Below are 12,110 nucleotides of genomic sequence, written 5' to 3' on the forward strand. Positions count from 1 at the left end.
TGAACTGACTTCTAAACCCATGAAAAATATAATCTTCTGGCTAAGGTACCAGCGGAAAACCAGGAATTGTAGCCATCTACTTCAGCTATGAACTGGAGTATTCAGCAATGGATGCTGAATCTTCCAAATCGATTCTATATGACATGAGGCAACGAGCAACACTGTAGGAAGGGAATCCCAGGCTCACTCCCATGGCACATCTCTTATCAAACTGCAACAGCACACAGATTTGCACATATACACTATGCAGAGGGATCCACATTGATCAGGATGGAGGAGATTCCCAAGCTTTCCCACGAACCACTGTTCCAACCTGAATGGAGAACAGCCTGTTGTGTAACCTCTATCAAAAGTCAGATCAAGCTTGGTGGATCTAGATCACAGAATCATAGAATCACTTAATTTGGAAAAGACCTCTAAGATCATCGAGTCCAACCAATAACCCAGCACTGCCAAGTCCATCACTAAGCCATGTCCCCAAGTGCAACATTCACACTTTTTATGACCACTTCCAGGGAATGTGATGCAACCACATCCCCAGGCAGCCTGTTTCAATGCCTGACAACTTTTCTGTAAATAATTTTTTTTCTAATACCCAATCTAAACCTCCCCTGGACACTTCCTCTTGCCCTGCCACTTATTTCTTGGATACTGCCTTTCAGGCAGCTGTAGGGAGGGAGAAGACCTCCCCCGAGCCTCCTCTTTTCCAGATGCACCTATATGCCCCTCTATACATCTACAGTGGAACAAGAAGAAGCTATCATGATATTAAATGTGTGGCAGCATGGTGCAGCGTGGATTCACCATGCAGGCCTGCTTCTCCTCAGGTATCTGCATCACTTCCTCTCTTTGGTATCAATGTGCCTCAGGGAGCACAAGCACATCTCACTCAGCACTTGAGCAGAATTTTGCTGAAAGCAAAGACTTGCTTGCAGTCCAGCCTGCTCACATATCAGGATGAATTTGGCCCAGTTTATATTCTAATGATTATAATGGATGCAGCAGTCGTCCTTTCATTAAGGTAGCAGCCAAAAATATTGATTTGTTGTACTTCATGCTCCCGCTTACCTTCACAAATTTCAGAGGAGACAGTACATAAGCAAATAAAGTCGGTCAGTTTAAAAGTGACAAATGAACTGTGCTGAAAGTAAATAAACGGCTATCTCTTTATAAATTAATTCAATATGTGACTTGAGCCCTTTTCTACAGCTAGAAAGCTGATTCATCATTCAGTAGCATTTAAGTTGCCACCAGTTCAATAGCAGGGTATTAATGTTGTGTTCTATTTGACACAGAAGGTCAAATTCTGCATTCAGCTTACAACAGCATGACCCAGAGTAACTCCCAAGCCTCCAGCTCTGCACCCAAAGTGTTCTCTGATTTGCTTTTACTAAGGCTTCCATTGTATTGAACATTTGGGGAAAACAGAATAATAATCCGAAACCTTTTGTTCTGCTGGATTATCAAGTCTCTTCTGGAACGATTTAGTGAAATAGCACAGGTTGGTTCATTTTCATGTAACACTTGTGAAAGAGCGAAAGGCAGACAAATATTTGCATCTTGGGAGGTTTTTGACTCTTTTCCCTTCACAAAATAGATTTAAATTTTGGGGGAAAAAACTAAATAAGTTTAATGTAGAATATTGAGTACACTTTACACGCACTTCAAAACATGATTTGTGCTTTACTGAACAAGAGCACTAACTTATTCTCGGCTATCACCTCTACTAGTCTAGGCATAGGATAAAAAAACTGGTTATTTTACTAATGAGTGAAATGCACTGTTACTCTCCCTACCAGTTCCTATAAGTTCAATAAATGTTGAATCCTGGGATCTCCAAATCAGTACTGCAGCATTTGGATCAACCTCCCACTGCTTGATAAAGAACCCATTTAGATCAAGTTGATGTTACTCAATAAGCAGGTAGGACAAAATTTTCAAATGCAGGAGCTTAAAATTGAAATCCATATTCAGTTGCCTAAATAATGTTGCCTGAATGCCTTTACTTGCTTTTACCACTGTAGGACATGTAAGTTCTTAACATTCCTGGAAATTAGGGGTAGATGTCATCTTGGTTTCTGACACTCAAGTTTGATGTTTCTGGACATAAAGTTTTGACTGCTTCATCTGTGCACAGCTGCAGCAGAGAGACTCTAGCACAAATAGAATAAAAATATTTTTCACTGCTTATGCTTATGCTTAGATGCGAGTCACAGCATTTGTAATGTCGTCTGTTTTTCATAATGTTCAGTTTAGAAAGTTGACATTTGATTAAACAGTTTGAATTTGCCAAAACATACATTTTAATCTTATGTTTAATACCACATTCTCAATTAAAAGCTTTAGAAAAAGACATTCAAAGTCTGCTGAAACCACAGTAAGCCCACAGACCTAACATATTAAACACATTTTTTGAAACTGTTGACTAATATTTTCTAATTCCCTCACTACTTCTAGTGGTGCACAGCCGCACCCTTACTACCAACAACCATCCGACATTTAAACAGCCAGTTTGTTACGTTTTTTACTAGACATCTTATACTTTTATATTTAGTATTTTCAGCATTTTCCAATAGAGTTGTTAATACTACCAAGACCAAAGGAAAGCTAGCACAGTTCATTTACAGTTATGAATCATTCCCTTGATTTCTATCTTTACAGAAGCACACCAGTGCTGATAAACACCATGCTACAAAGAATGACATATCATTCCAGACTAACTCTTATGAAAAAATGACTCCCAACAACAAGAACAAGACCACAAAGAGGTTTTAGGACAAAACGGTTCTTGTTTCACGCTCCTTATTTCCTTTCATTGGGTTTAGCACTGGATTCAAGGTCACAGGTGTTGTGACTCTGTGGAGGTGACCTGAGCAATTTATAATGATCAACAGATAATACAGTCACTGAGAGCGAGTTATTCTGCAACAGTCACTGTTTCCTAAATGGAGTCATCACACAGCTGCTGAAAAGAAATATGTATTATTTCACACCCACAGAATGATAAACGTATCCAGGTTTTAAATCATGTCATTGCTGTACCTGAAAAATGCTTATTTATAATTCTGTCTTGTCTGTAAGAAGAACTGAACTTCTTGTTAAGGGTTGAAAACAATTATGCCTAAGCTTTGCTTTTGCAAAAATCCTCTAAGAAGAAAAAAGAAAATTACCAACAAAACTCACCAGTTTCTTCATCTATGCTGAATCTCCCCAGGCCACTGCCATCCCTGATGGAATACTGGATCTCTCCATCTCTTCCAGAGTCCTCATCTCGAGCAACAACTTGCAAAACACTTGTACCAATGCGTGAGTTTTCCTTTACAGATCCATTGATGGCAAAGTCAGGAAAATATGGGGTATAAAGATTTTCGTTAACATCCACCACTTCAACTTCCACAAAAGAAACAGAAGAGAGAGAAACCGGGCGTCCCTTGTCCTTTGCGCGGACGGTCAGGTTGTAGAACTGCTGCTTCTCATAATCGAGCTCTTTGTTCAAGCGGATGGCGCCACTCGCTTTGTCTATCTCAAACCTCCCATTGTAATCATTCACCAGCGAGTAACGGACTTGGCCTCCCAAGCCCAGATCTGGATCATGAGTTTCCAACCAAGCTATGACAGTGCCAACCGGCAGGTCCTCAAGGACCTTCACATTGTAGCTGGATGGTATAAAGGCTGGAGAGCAATCATTAACATCATCCAAAAACACCTTCAGCGGTACAACAGAAAACTGCTGATGGCCACTCTCTGCTTTGTCCCTAGCCTCAATCTTCAGTGTGTAGTTTGCTTTTGCTTCCCGGTCTAGCTGATCTGCCACATACACCATTCCTGTGGAACTGTTGATAGCAAATTGCTGGATGTCCGTCAATACTGAGTAAGTTACTTCACCATTAGATCCCAGGTCTTTATCCCTGGCTTCTACCTGGATAATCTCTGTGCCAAGACTTGTACTTTCTAAAATATTAACTGAGTAACTGTCCTGTAAAAAAACAGGCTTGTTATCATTTGCATCCTCCACGGTGACAGTCAACAGTCTCCATGCAGATTTCTGTGGATTACCTAAATCATAAATGGTAATATTAAGAATATAGAGCTCTCTTTTTTCACGGTCCAAGGGCATGAGAACATTAAGTATTCCCATCTCCATGTCAATGTTGAAACAACTATCCACATTACCATCAGAAATTGTATAAAGTACTCTTCCATTAAAGCCTGAGTCTGCATCATAGGCTTTTATCCTCAGGATGGTGGCACCAACTGGCAGATCCTCTGAAACCTTTACATCAGTAGGGAAGGATTTGTCGAAATGTGGTGCCTGCCTGTTTACTGAATAAAAATCGAGAAAACCATCTTCCAAATTCAGCTTCACATTTGCTTTTGCCTTTTTGAGTAATTTTTCTGCTAGCTTCTGAGCAACTCTGGTTTCTCTACAGCTAAAGGTCTTTGAAGACACTTTGCCATGAACTACTGAAATATTAACAAACATAGCATCAGCAAAGTTCTCTCCATCAGTTGCTGTTATCTTAAGACCAAAATTGCTGTTCTTTATGCCAGAATTAATTAGAGATTTTTTAAGTTGCAGGACACCAGAGTCAGGATTTAAGTAAAAAATGCCAAGTTCATTTCCAGAGATTATTTTGTACTTCACCAGCTCTAACTCATCTATGTCTATTGCAGAAACAGCAGTGATGTGACCACCAACGGGAAAATCAGAAGAAATCACTCCCTGACAGGCTACTTTTTCAAAGAGGGGTTTGTTATCATTGACATTGCCTATGTATATGGTGACATTCACCTCACTTTCATGGCGGTAGGGAGAACCCCAGTCGGAAGCCCTCACAATGAACCTGTAGCTTTCTGGTGAAGACTCAAAATCCAGTTCTTCAGATGTGCTGATAACACCTGTAAACTGGTTTATTGTAAAAGGTAGTGAGTTCAGACTGGCAATACTGTATGTTATGTATCCATTTTCTCCCCTGTCTTTATCAACTGCTGAAACTGCCAAAACGCTAGATCCCACAGGGACACTTTCATTGACAAATGAGCTGTAGGAGAGCTGCTGGAACTCCGGAGTGTGATCGTTGGCATCTTCTAACCTGACAGTAACCCATGCTTTTAAATCACCACCTTTGCTTGTATATACTTCTAATTCATAGAGGTCCTTCTCAATGATTTTCAAAGGACGAGCAGTAGTAATAAGGCCTGTCTTGGGATTGATCTTAAAGTACTCAGCTTCTTCACTTGGAAGTATTCTGTATTCCACACCCTGTGGCTCAGGCATCAGCTTAACTACTGCAACCACCACTCCAGGAGGTGAAAATTCACTGATCAAAACATCATATGCTTCCTTTTCAAACTTCATGGGGACACTTTCTTTCTTGGGACTAGCAATGTGGACTAGTTTGACCGCTGAAAATTTCTGAGGAGATCCTTTGTCCTTTGCTTGGAGAGTCAGGTTGTAACCATATGGGAAGCTGTCCCAATCAATAGGCTTTCTTTCTTTGATTTTGTACTCATTCATCCATTTACCTTCTTTAGTCAGATAGAACTGTTCTAGTGGATCTCCAGCCACAATAGAAACAGATTCTATTTCTCCATTGGCTCCTTCATCTAGGTCATCAATGTTAACAACTGCATAGGTAGGTTCCTTGTCTGACGGGAAGGGAATATGGGTTACTACGTTTATTGTTGGGGCATGTTCATTGATACGTTCAATGTGAACATAAAGCTTGGCAGTGCTGCTTACGCCATTGTTTCCATAAAGCTTCATCCCACGGTCCACTGCCAAAATCTCAAGATCGTATCTGTTTTTCTCATCGTAGTTTAACCGGCCACTTAAGGAGATAACACCACTCGTAGGATGAACTGAGAAGAGATCAACTTTATTTTTGAAGTAATAATAAAATTCACCATTGGACCCAATATCCGCATCTGTTGCGGTCACCTGTGCAATGCTAGTCCTTAGAGGAGTGCTTTCTGCTATCGTGACGGAGTAAGTGGTTGGTGAAAACAAAGGTCTTAGGTCATTCATATCCAAAACCTGGATGTTCACTTTTGTCCACGCTTCCAAGTCCTCTCCTCTGACAGACCCTTTCACCATCAATAAATAGTTGTCCTGGATTTCTCTGTTCAGTATAGCAGAATTCCCACCTTTAGTCCTTATTCTGAGGAAGCAAAAGTCAGCAATGATGACTTCCTCTGCTTTAAAAAACCCCTCATCATCACCAGACACTATCCTGTACTTGATATCCCATGAAACGTCAGCCAAGGTAATGCCCATTCTCGTCTGACTGTTGACATAGGTCCTGGCTGCAGAATTCTCGTACACTGTAGCATTGTAAGTGGAATGTGTGAAGTGAAAGCCAAGTGGGGCGGTCCCGTGAACTACCTGGCAAATGGAGGCCAGGAACTTGACAATCAGAAGGGCAAGGCATGACGGAGGTAGTCGTGAGCCTGACCAGCGGCCCATATTCACCTCCATCACATCATTCTTTCACCCTGTGGCAGAGAGAGAAAAAAGGAACTAGTTGATCAAGAGATAAAACCCGTACTGTGAAGTGAGATGTCAAAATTACTTATTAAATTTGTAATTAAAATAAAAACGATGTGATATTTATTCACCATACATTTATGGAAAACATAATAGAAAGGGAGAACACTATACACACATATACAACTACACCAGTTTTGGTGCAGTTTATTTTCACACATGTGTGCACAGTATGTATGCATGTATGTACACATACTTGCACATATATGTAACTACATATATATGTATATATGTACACTTCTTTAACATAAAAAACCTCTGTGAGACCCTATCATATCTATACACATATGCACACAATTCAGAATAATCAGAGTGAAAAAAAATTTAAATCAGACACACACATTTAAGTTTATAGAAAAGGATGAAACCCATACAGAAACAATGGTTTTTATTTATCAGAAGCTCCAATTAAGCCTAAATTTATTTGTTTTGTTTTCAGAGCATATTGGAGAACTCATTTTCAGTCCTAATGTTTGGAAAGGAGACAGGATTTTCATATGTAAGTCGCCTGTCAAATGTTACCCTTTTTTTTTATGGGAAGCTAAGAATGTTTGATGAAATTTGAGCCACTAAGAACAAGTAGGATAAAAGAGCCACTATGCAGCCATTACTTTAAATACAGATACCTTCAGAAAAATCAAAATTAAGGAAGAATTATAGCTAATTAAATGCAATTGCATACACATATACATATACATATGCAAACACATATCCAGATATTGAAAACAGGCAAAATACAATGAAGAAAATAAAACTGCTCAATGAAGCTCCCAGGTGAAGATTCAGGTTAAGAAAACAGCACAGTTGAGATACCCTGTACGTAATGCTGCTCTTGCATATGTAGCCCAATGCACCTGTGATTATGGTCACCGAATGCACTGGCTAAAATACCCTAAATGAGGGCACACATGAACATTTTTTTTTTTTGTAAGTCCAATTCTGGGTACCACTACCATCCCAATCAAAGAAAGCTGAAGGCCCATTCCAACCTACTGTCTGTCCTGCTGCCAATGGGCCGCCTAGACCAGTAAAGGTGTAAACAATCTTTGCTCAGATGGACTGAATTCCAGCTTACAGCACATTTTACTGTGGTAACCCACAGCAGAATTTGGCTACAAATAAAGCACACATCTCCATCGCCATTGGTCTGTCTTAACCCAGTCTGCCACACTCAAGCCATTTCAAAGCACTGAGCGCCTTCCTACTGATTTCAAAAGGCTCATTATAAATGTAAATATTCAATTGCAACTAATAAGCAGCATGTGGGTAAGACTTGGAGTTCCTCCATACAGTGCTGTTGTGGAACAGCCCCAGCGCCTTGCTTCAAGGATTTAAATTGCGAGGTTAAACGGAGACAGAGTAAGTGGAGACACTGGCTGAAGGTTGCTGGAGGGTGCTGCAGAAGCTGGGAGCCAGGTCCTGCTTATCACTTCCCACTGAAAGGAGAGGAAAGGAGCCTGAGGAAACTAGGCAGGTGCTCACAGCGAGGCAGTGTGAATAAGTTTCTTTGTTACAGAGTACATACACTGCTACTTGTGAAAATCATAAAAATCAATTTTAAAAAGCAGTTATTGAAAGACCCACTGCAGGTGCACGTTGTTCTCATTGTCATTTAAAAGCTGCTTGAAAACATAGTTTTCTCCAAGCTAGAATATAGAATGAAAAAGGAAAGGGAAAAGTTGCTGATAATGACAGAGGTTAATTTAAACTTCCAACATGATTTCAACATCCCCAAGGAGACTTACAAATTGCATGCTAGTTCTGGAATATGAGTTCATGTTAGTTGTCACCTCCAATATAATGGAATGATTACTGCAGTTTTAGTACTAACGACGATCAATGTATTGCGCTGATGTTGTAATGTCCACACACAACGTCTGGCTTCCTGATCCCACAGTCTATATCCCATTGCTTAAAAAATTGATCAGTTTGATCAATTCTCCCAAGTGTTTGTCAATGCACTCATATTTCAATACACTTATTTTCACATGCATTTACACATTCTCCCCCTGCTTTGTTTCCTTTTCATTTTCTTTTCTATTAAAAAAAAACCAACAAAAACCCAACCAACCAACCAAAAAAAAAAACCTCTTTAAGAAGAGTAAGAGTATCACCTAATGGACTTGCATTCTCCAGTAGCAGGCAAATCCCCACAGAACTCCATGTGGCAGTTCCTTTTCTGAATACGCCCACTCAATTATTGTGTACATATCATGTGAGTCCTATGATTAACATCGTGTCCCATACAGTTTATACATCAAAAAAGGTACAATTTTCCAGTATGCTTTGGATACATGAGGGACCAGGTCTCCCCATGCTCTCCCTGTGCTCAAGTTGACCCCCAGGAGACCCAGGAAGGAATTTTTCTAGTTCAGCTGGGAAATATTATTTTATTGTTGTTGCCATTTCATTCAGCTAAAAGACGAGCAGTAGCATCTTATTTCTAAGCACAACAAACATTCATCAGTTTAATCCACCAGTGCAAAAATATCGAAGTCCCTTATTTTCATGGGGTTTTATGTGATCGCTTTGAGTATTGACACTTAAAGTTGCTGCTTCAGGCTAGTGTGGAAGATGATGCTGGCTGTATTTTATACATATATATATGTACAATATACAGTACGCTGCCAAAGAAAAGCTAGGCAAGAAGAATGAGAAATTCTAATGAAAGAGACACAACTCGTGAAAAAATAAAGGGCTGGACCTCTTCTGTGATGTGCCATTATCAAAACACTCAACAGACAAATCACTGTATTGCTGCCTTTCACCAAAAGCACTTCAGCACCCTTCATCTATACTACAACAGCAGCCTCTCCCCACTGCTAAGAGCAAGTGAATTTTTGCTGGCTTACAACAGAGACTGATGTTATGTTTCCTATGAGCACTTAGACTTTTATCACAACAGTTCAGCAACTTCACTGAATGAATTAATTTTCTTATTCTCTGGAGTAAGGAACTTAATTGTCTTATCCTATTTATGTCTCATTTGGTGGTCTAGTTTCTCCTGTCCATAGTTCAGCCTGAGCTGATTTCCCTCCACCTTTCATGGTCATCAACATCAAGTTTCCAAGTCCATCATAACTGGAAATCAGTTTCCCTGCAAAATTCATCACTACAAAAAAAATTATTTAAAACTTTCCTTTCAGGTTTGCCACACCCAAGGTTACAAACTCTGCCATGGCAGATTGGCATCGAAGTAGATATTTACAAAGCTCTGTGATTAGGTGAACGTAATGAAAAAGTTATGTATAGCCCAGGCAATATAACATGACAACCTTACACTCCTATTCCATCTATCTTTTTATTTTCAGAGAAAGCCAGGACTAAGACCTAATCTCAAATATACTGCTGTAAATCAGCAGTATTGACTGTGTCAATAGTCTAGGGTTTTAGAGGGTCAGTGCAATCAAGATCAGTCCTGAAACACTAAATTCCACCTAGAAACAACATTTGTATACGTGTGCTATTGTATGCATGTTTTAGTTATGTATATGCATGCAGACACAGACATACAGTTTTGTGTTTTTAAGTAGAATTTCATGGTTGGCACTGGAAAAATTGGACCTTCACATCAGGCAGCACTTTCAGAGTTTGATTTCATTTCAGATGTGGTATGCAGAGTTGTAGCAATCTCCTCATTGAACTTATTAATCTATCCATATATTTATATGGCTATCATCATTATATTTTATGAAAGTCCCGACGGATGAGCTATTAAACTGCCACTTGGACTACCCAAGAATGTTTTATTCATTTACTAAATTCCTTTCTTCTGGGATATTTGTTTTTAAGAGCTCATAACACATACATACTTAACACACAGGAAATGTAATGAGATAGGTTACAGAAACAAAGTACAAAGCAACCCGCTGTAAATTAAGAGGCATTTCTTTAAAGGCACTTCTTGTCAAAAAATGTTATGGTTTCAAGTGAAGAGAAAGGTTGTGATTACTTCTGCTTGATTTTAAAACATTTGGGTAGAAGTTACCAAAAAAAAAAAAAATCTCCTGGTACTACTCAACATGGTTACTATGAAGAAAAACAGAAAGAGGGAAAAAAGTAAGGAAAAGAAAAGGACAAGGACAATGTTTTCTGAGAGAATAAAACTGCTCTATAACAAGAGCAGAGACTAAAGAAAAATAACTCCTTCTAACTACCCAAGGAGGTGAAAAGGTAACACAAGTTATCTTGCGGAGTTCGGAATCTTTCCACTCTAGCTCTCTGGCCTTGATGTGGGAATGAAGAAATGGAAAAATAGAACAGTGTATCTTAATTTTAATACTCTTTAAAATAAGCCTGAACATCATGCAGAACTCTATAATTTCAAATTTAGTTCACCACTCTAGTAATTTTCCTTTGCTCCTTGAACTACATGACCCAAACCTTGCAGAATAGCTGCAGGGACGTGTAGGTGGCTGGTGTTCCTTAGAGGAATTGAGAGAGGTATGAGCATCACTCCTTTTTCTCATCTTGGCTCTGGCAGTCTCCAGTCTGGGCTGCATCCAAACGTAACACACCCCAGGAGACCGAGAAGGAAGACTCAAGTCCCAGCAACTGCCAGGATTCCTGCACACCAAAAACGTGGCTCTGATTCAGTGCACAGATATGAAACAAGTGCTATGTGATCCTTTGTTTGATTCCTTCTCCCTAGGCTAATTCTTCTAATTCCAAAAATCTCCACACCATAAAATACTTGAAAAAGAAAACAATGCATATAGCTCTTGGATAAATACAAGCCATAAGGTCTTTTACAGAATATAAGGAATACAGCAGGCAAACTTCTTCAGCAAGCAGGAGGAATAAGCTTTTAGCAGGTCAGAATAGGAAAAAAAAAGAACTTTGTCCTCTCTCCCTACTTTCCCTCCAAGTCCAATTAACTCCGTAAGAATTTTTCCAGTTGACCACTAGGTAAATTAATTCAGGCAATGTGACTAGCTAATAAAAGCCAACTACTTCAGAATTACTACAGGTCCTTTGAAAGAGAAGAGCAAAGAAACCAATCTGTGCTTTAACTTCCAGCTTCACTCAATGAAGGGTGAAGAATCCAATGAACTTCTTATGTAGCGGGTCCTCTGGGCTGTGAGAAGGAAAAAGAGTTTCTCAACTTCAAATGATAAACTTCTGAGAGTCGAAGTATTTATGCATCTGTGTGTATGAGAAAAAAAGGGGTCAAGAAACCTTGACTTAAAGGTTTTCACCTTGATTAATATTTCTCCTGGAGAAGCTGGGAAAGGGAGGGTGCCTTCGCCCACAGGACAGGAGTGGTAACCTCATAGTATGGAAAAATACTACAATTTGAAATTGCCACTGCTTTCTCAGGAGTAGTCACAATTCTCTTTCAAAATGTAGCTATTTAAATTCTATTGAATAAGCAGCTTTACAGCAAATGAGGTATATTTGAAAATATAAAGGTACCTTTTTAGGAGGCAGAAAAGCAACAACATCACATGCATGTGAGGCCTAAATAGTACGTAGTGAAGTCATGCACCTGCAGCAGGGCTTGATTTCTTTGAAAAGAAAGCTCTTGATTTCTTTGAGTGACCTCAATCTTGCAAGTAACTCT

At 39.4% G+C, this 12,110-nt stretch overlaps 1 protein-coding gene across 11 annotated transcripts in view; it reads right to left on the minus strand.

The window, feature by feature from the left end:
- The window catches only part of FAT3 (FAT atypical cadherin 3), a 405,288-nt gene that overhangs the window by 308,655 nt on the left and 84,523 nt on the right, over positions 1-12,110 (minus strand). For all 11 annotated transcript variants that reach the window (XR_004355164.1, XM_032678484.1, XM_032678483.1 and 8 more), the window contains one exon: positions 3,184-6,495. Coding sequence is in view for 10 of the 11 variants with exons in the window: in XM_032678484.1 (XP_032534375.1) it covers positions 3,184-6,478 (3,295 nt within the window). In the remaining variant the exon portion in view is untranslated. The remainder of the gene's footprint in view (positions 1-3,183; positions 6,496-12,110) is intronic.

The sequence above is a fragment of the Chiroxiphia lanceolata genome, chromosome 2, assembly GCF_009829145.1.
Source record: "Chiroxiphia lanceolata isolate bChiLan1 chromosome 2, bChiLan1.pri, whole genome shotgun sequence".
NCBI classification, from domain to species: Eukaryota; Metazoa; Chordata; class Aves; order Passeriformes; family Pipridae; genus Chiroxiphia; species Chiroxiphia lanceolata.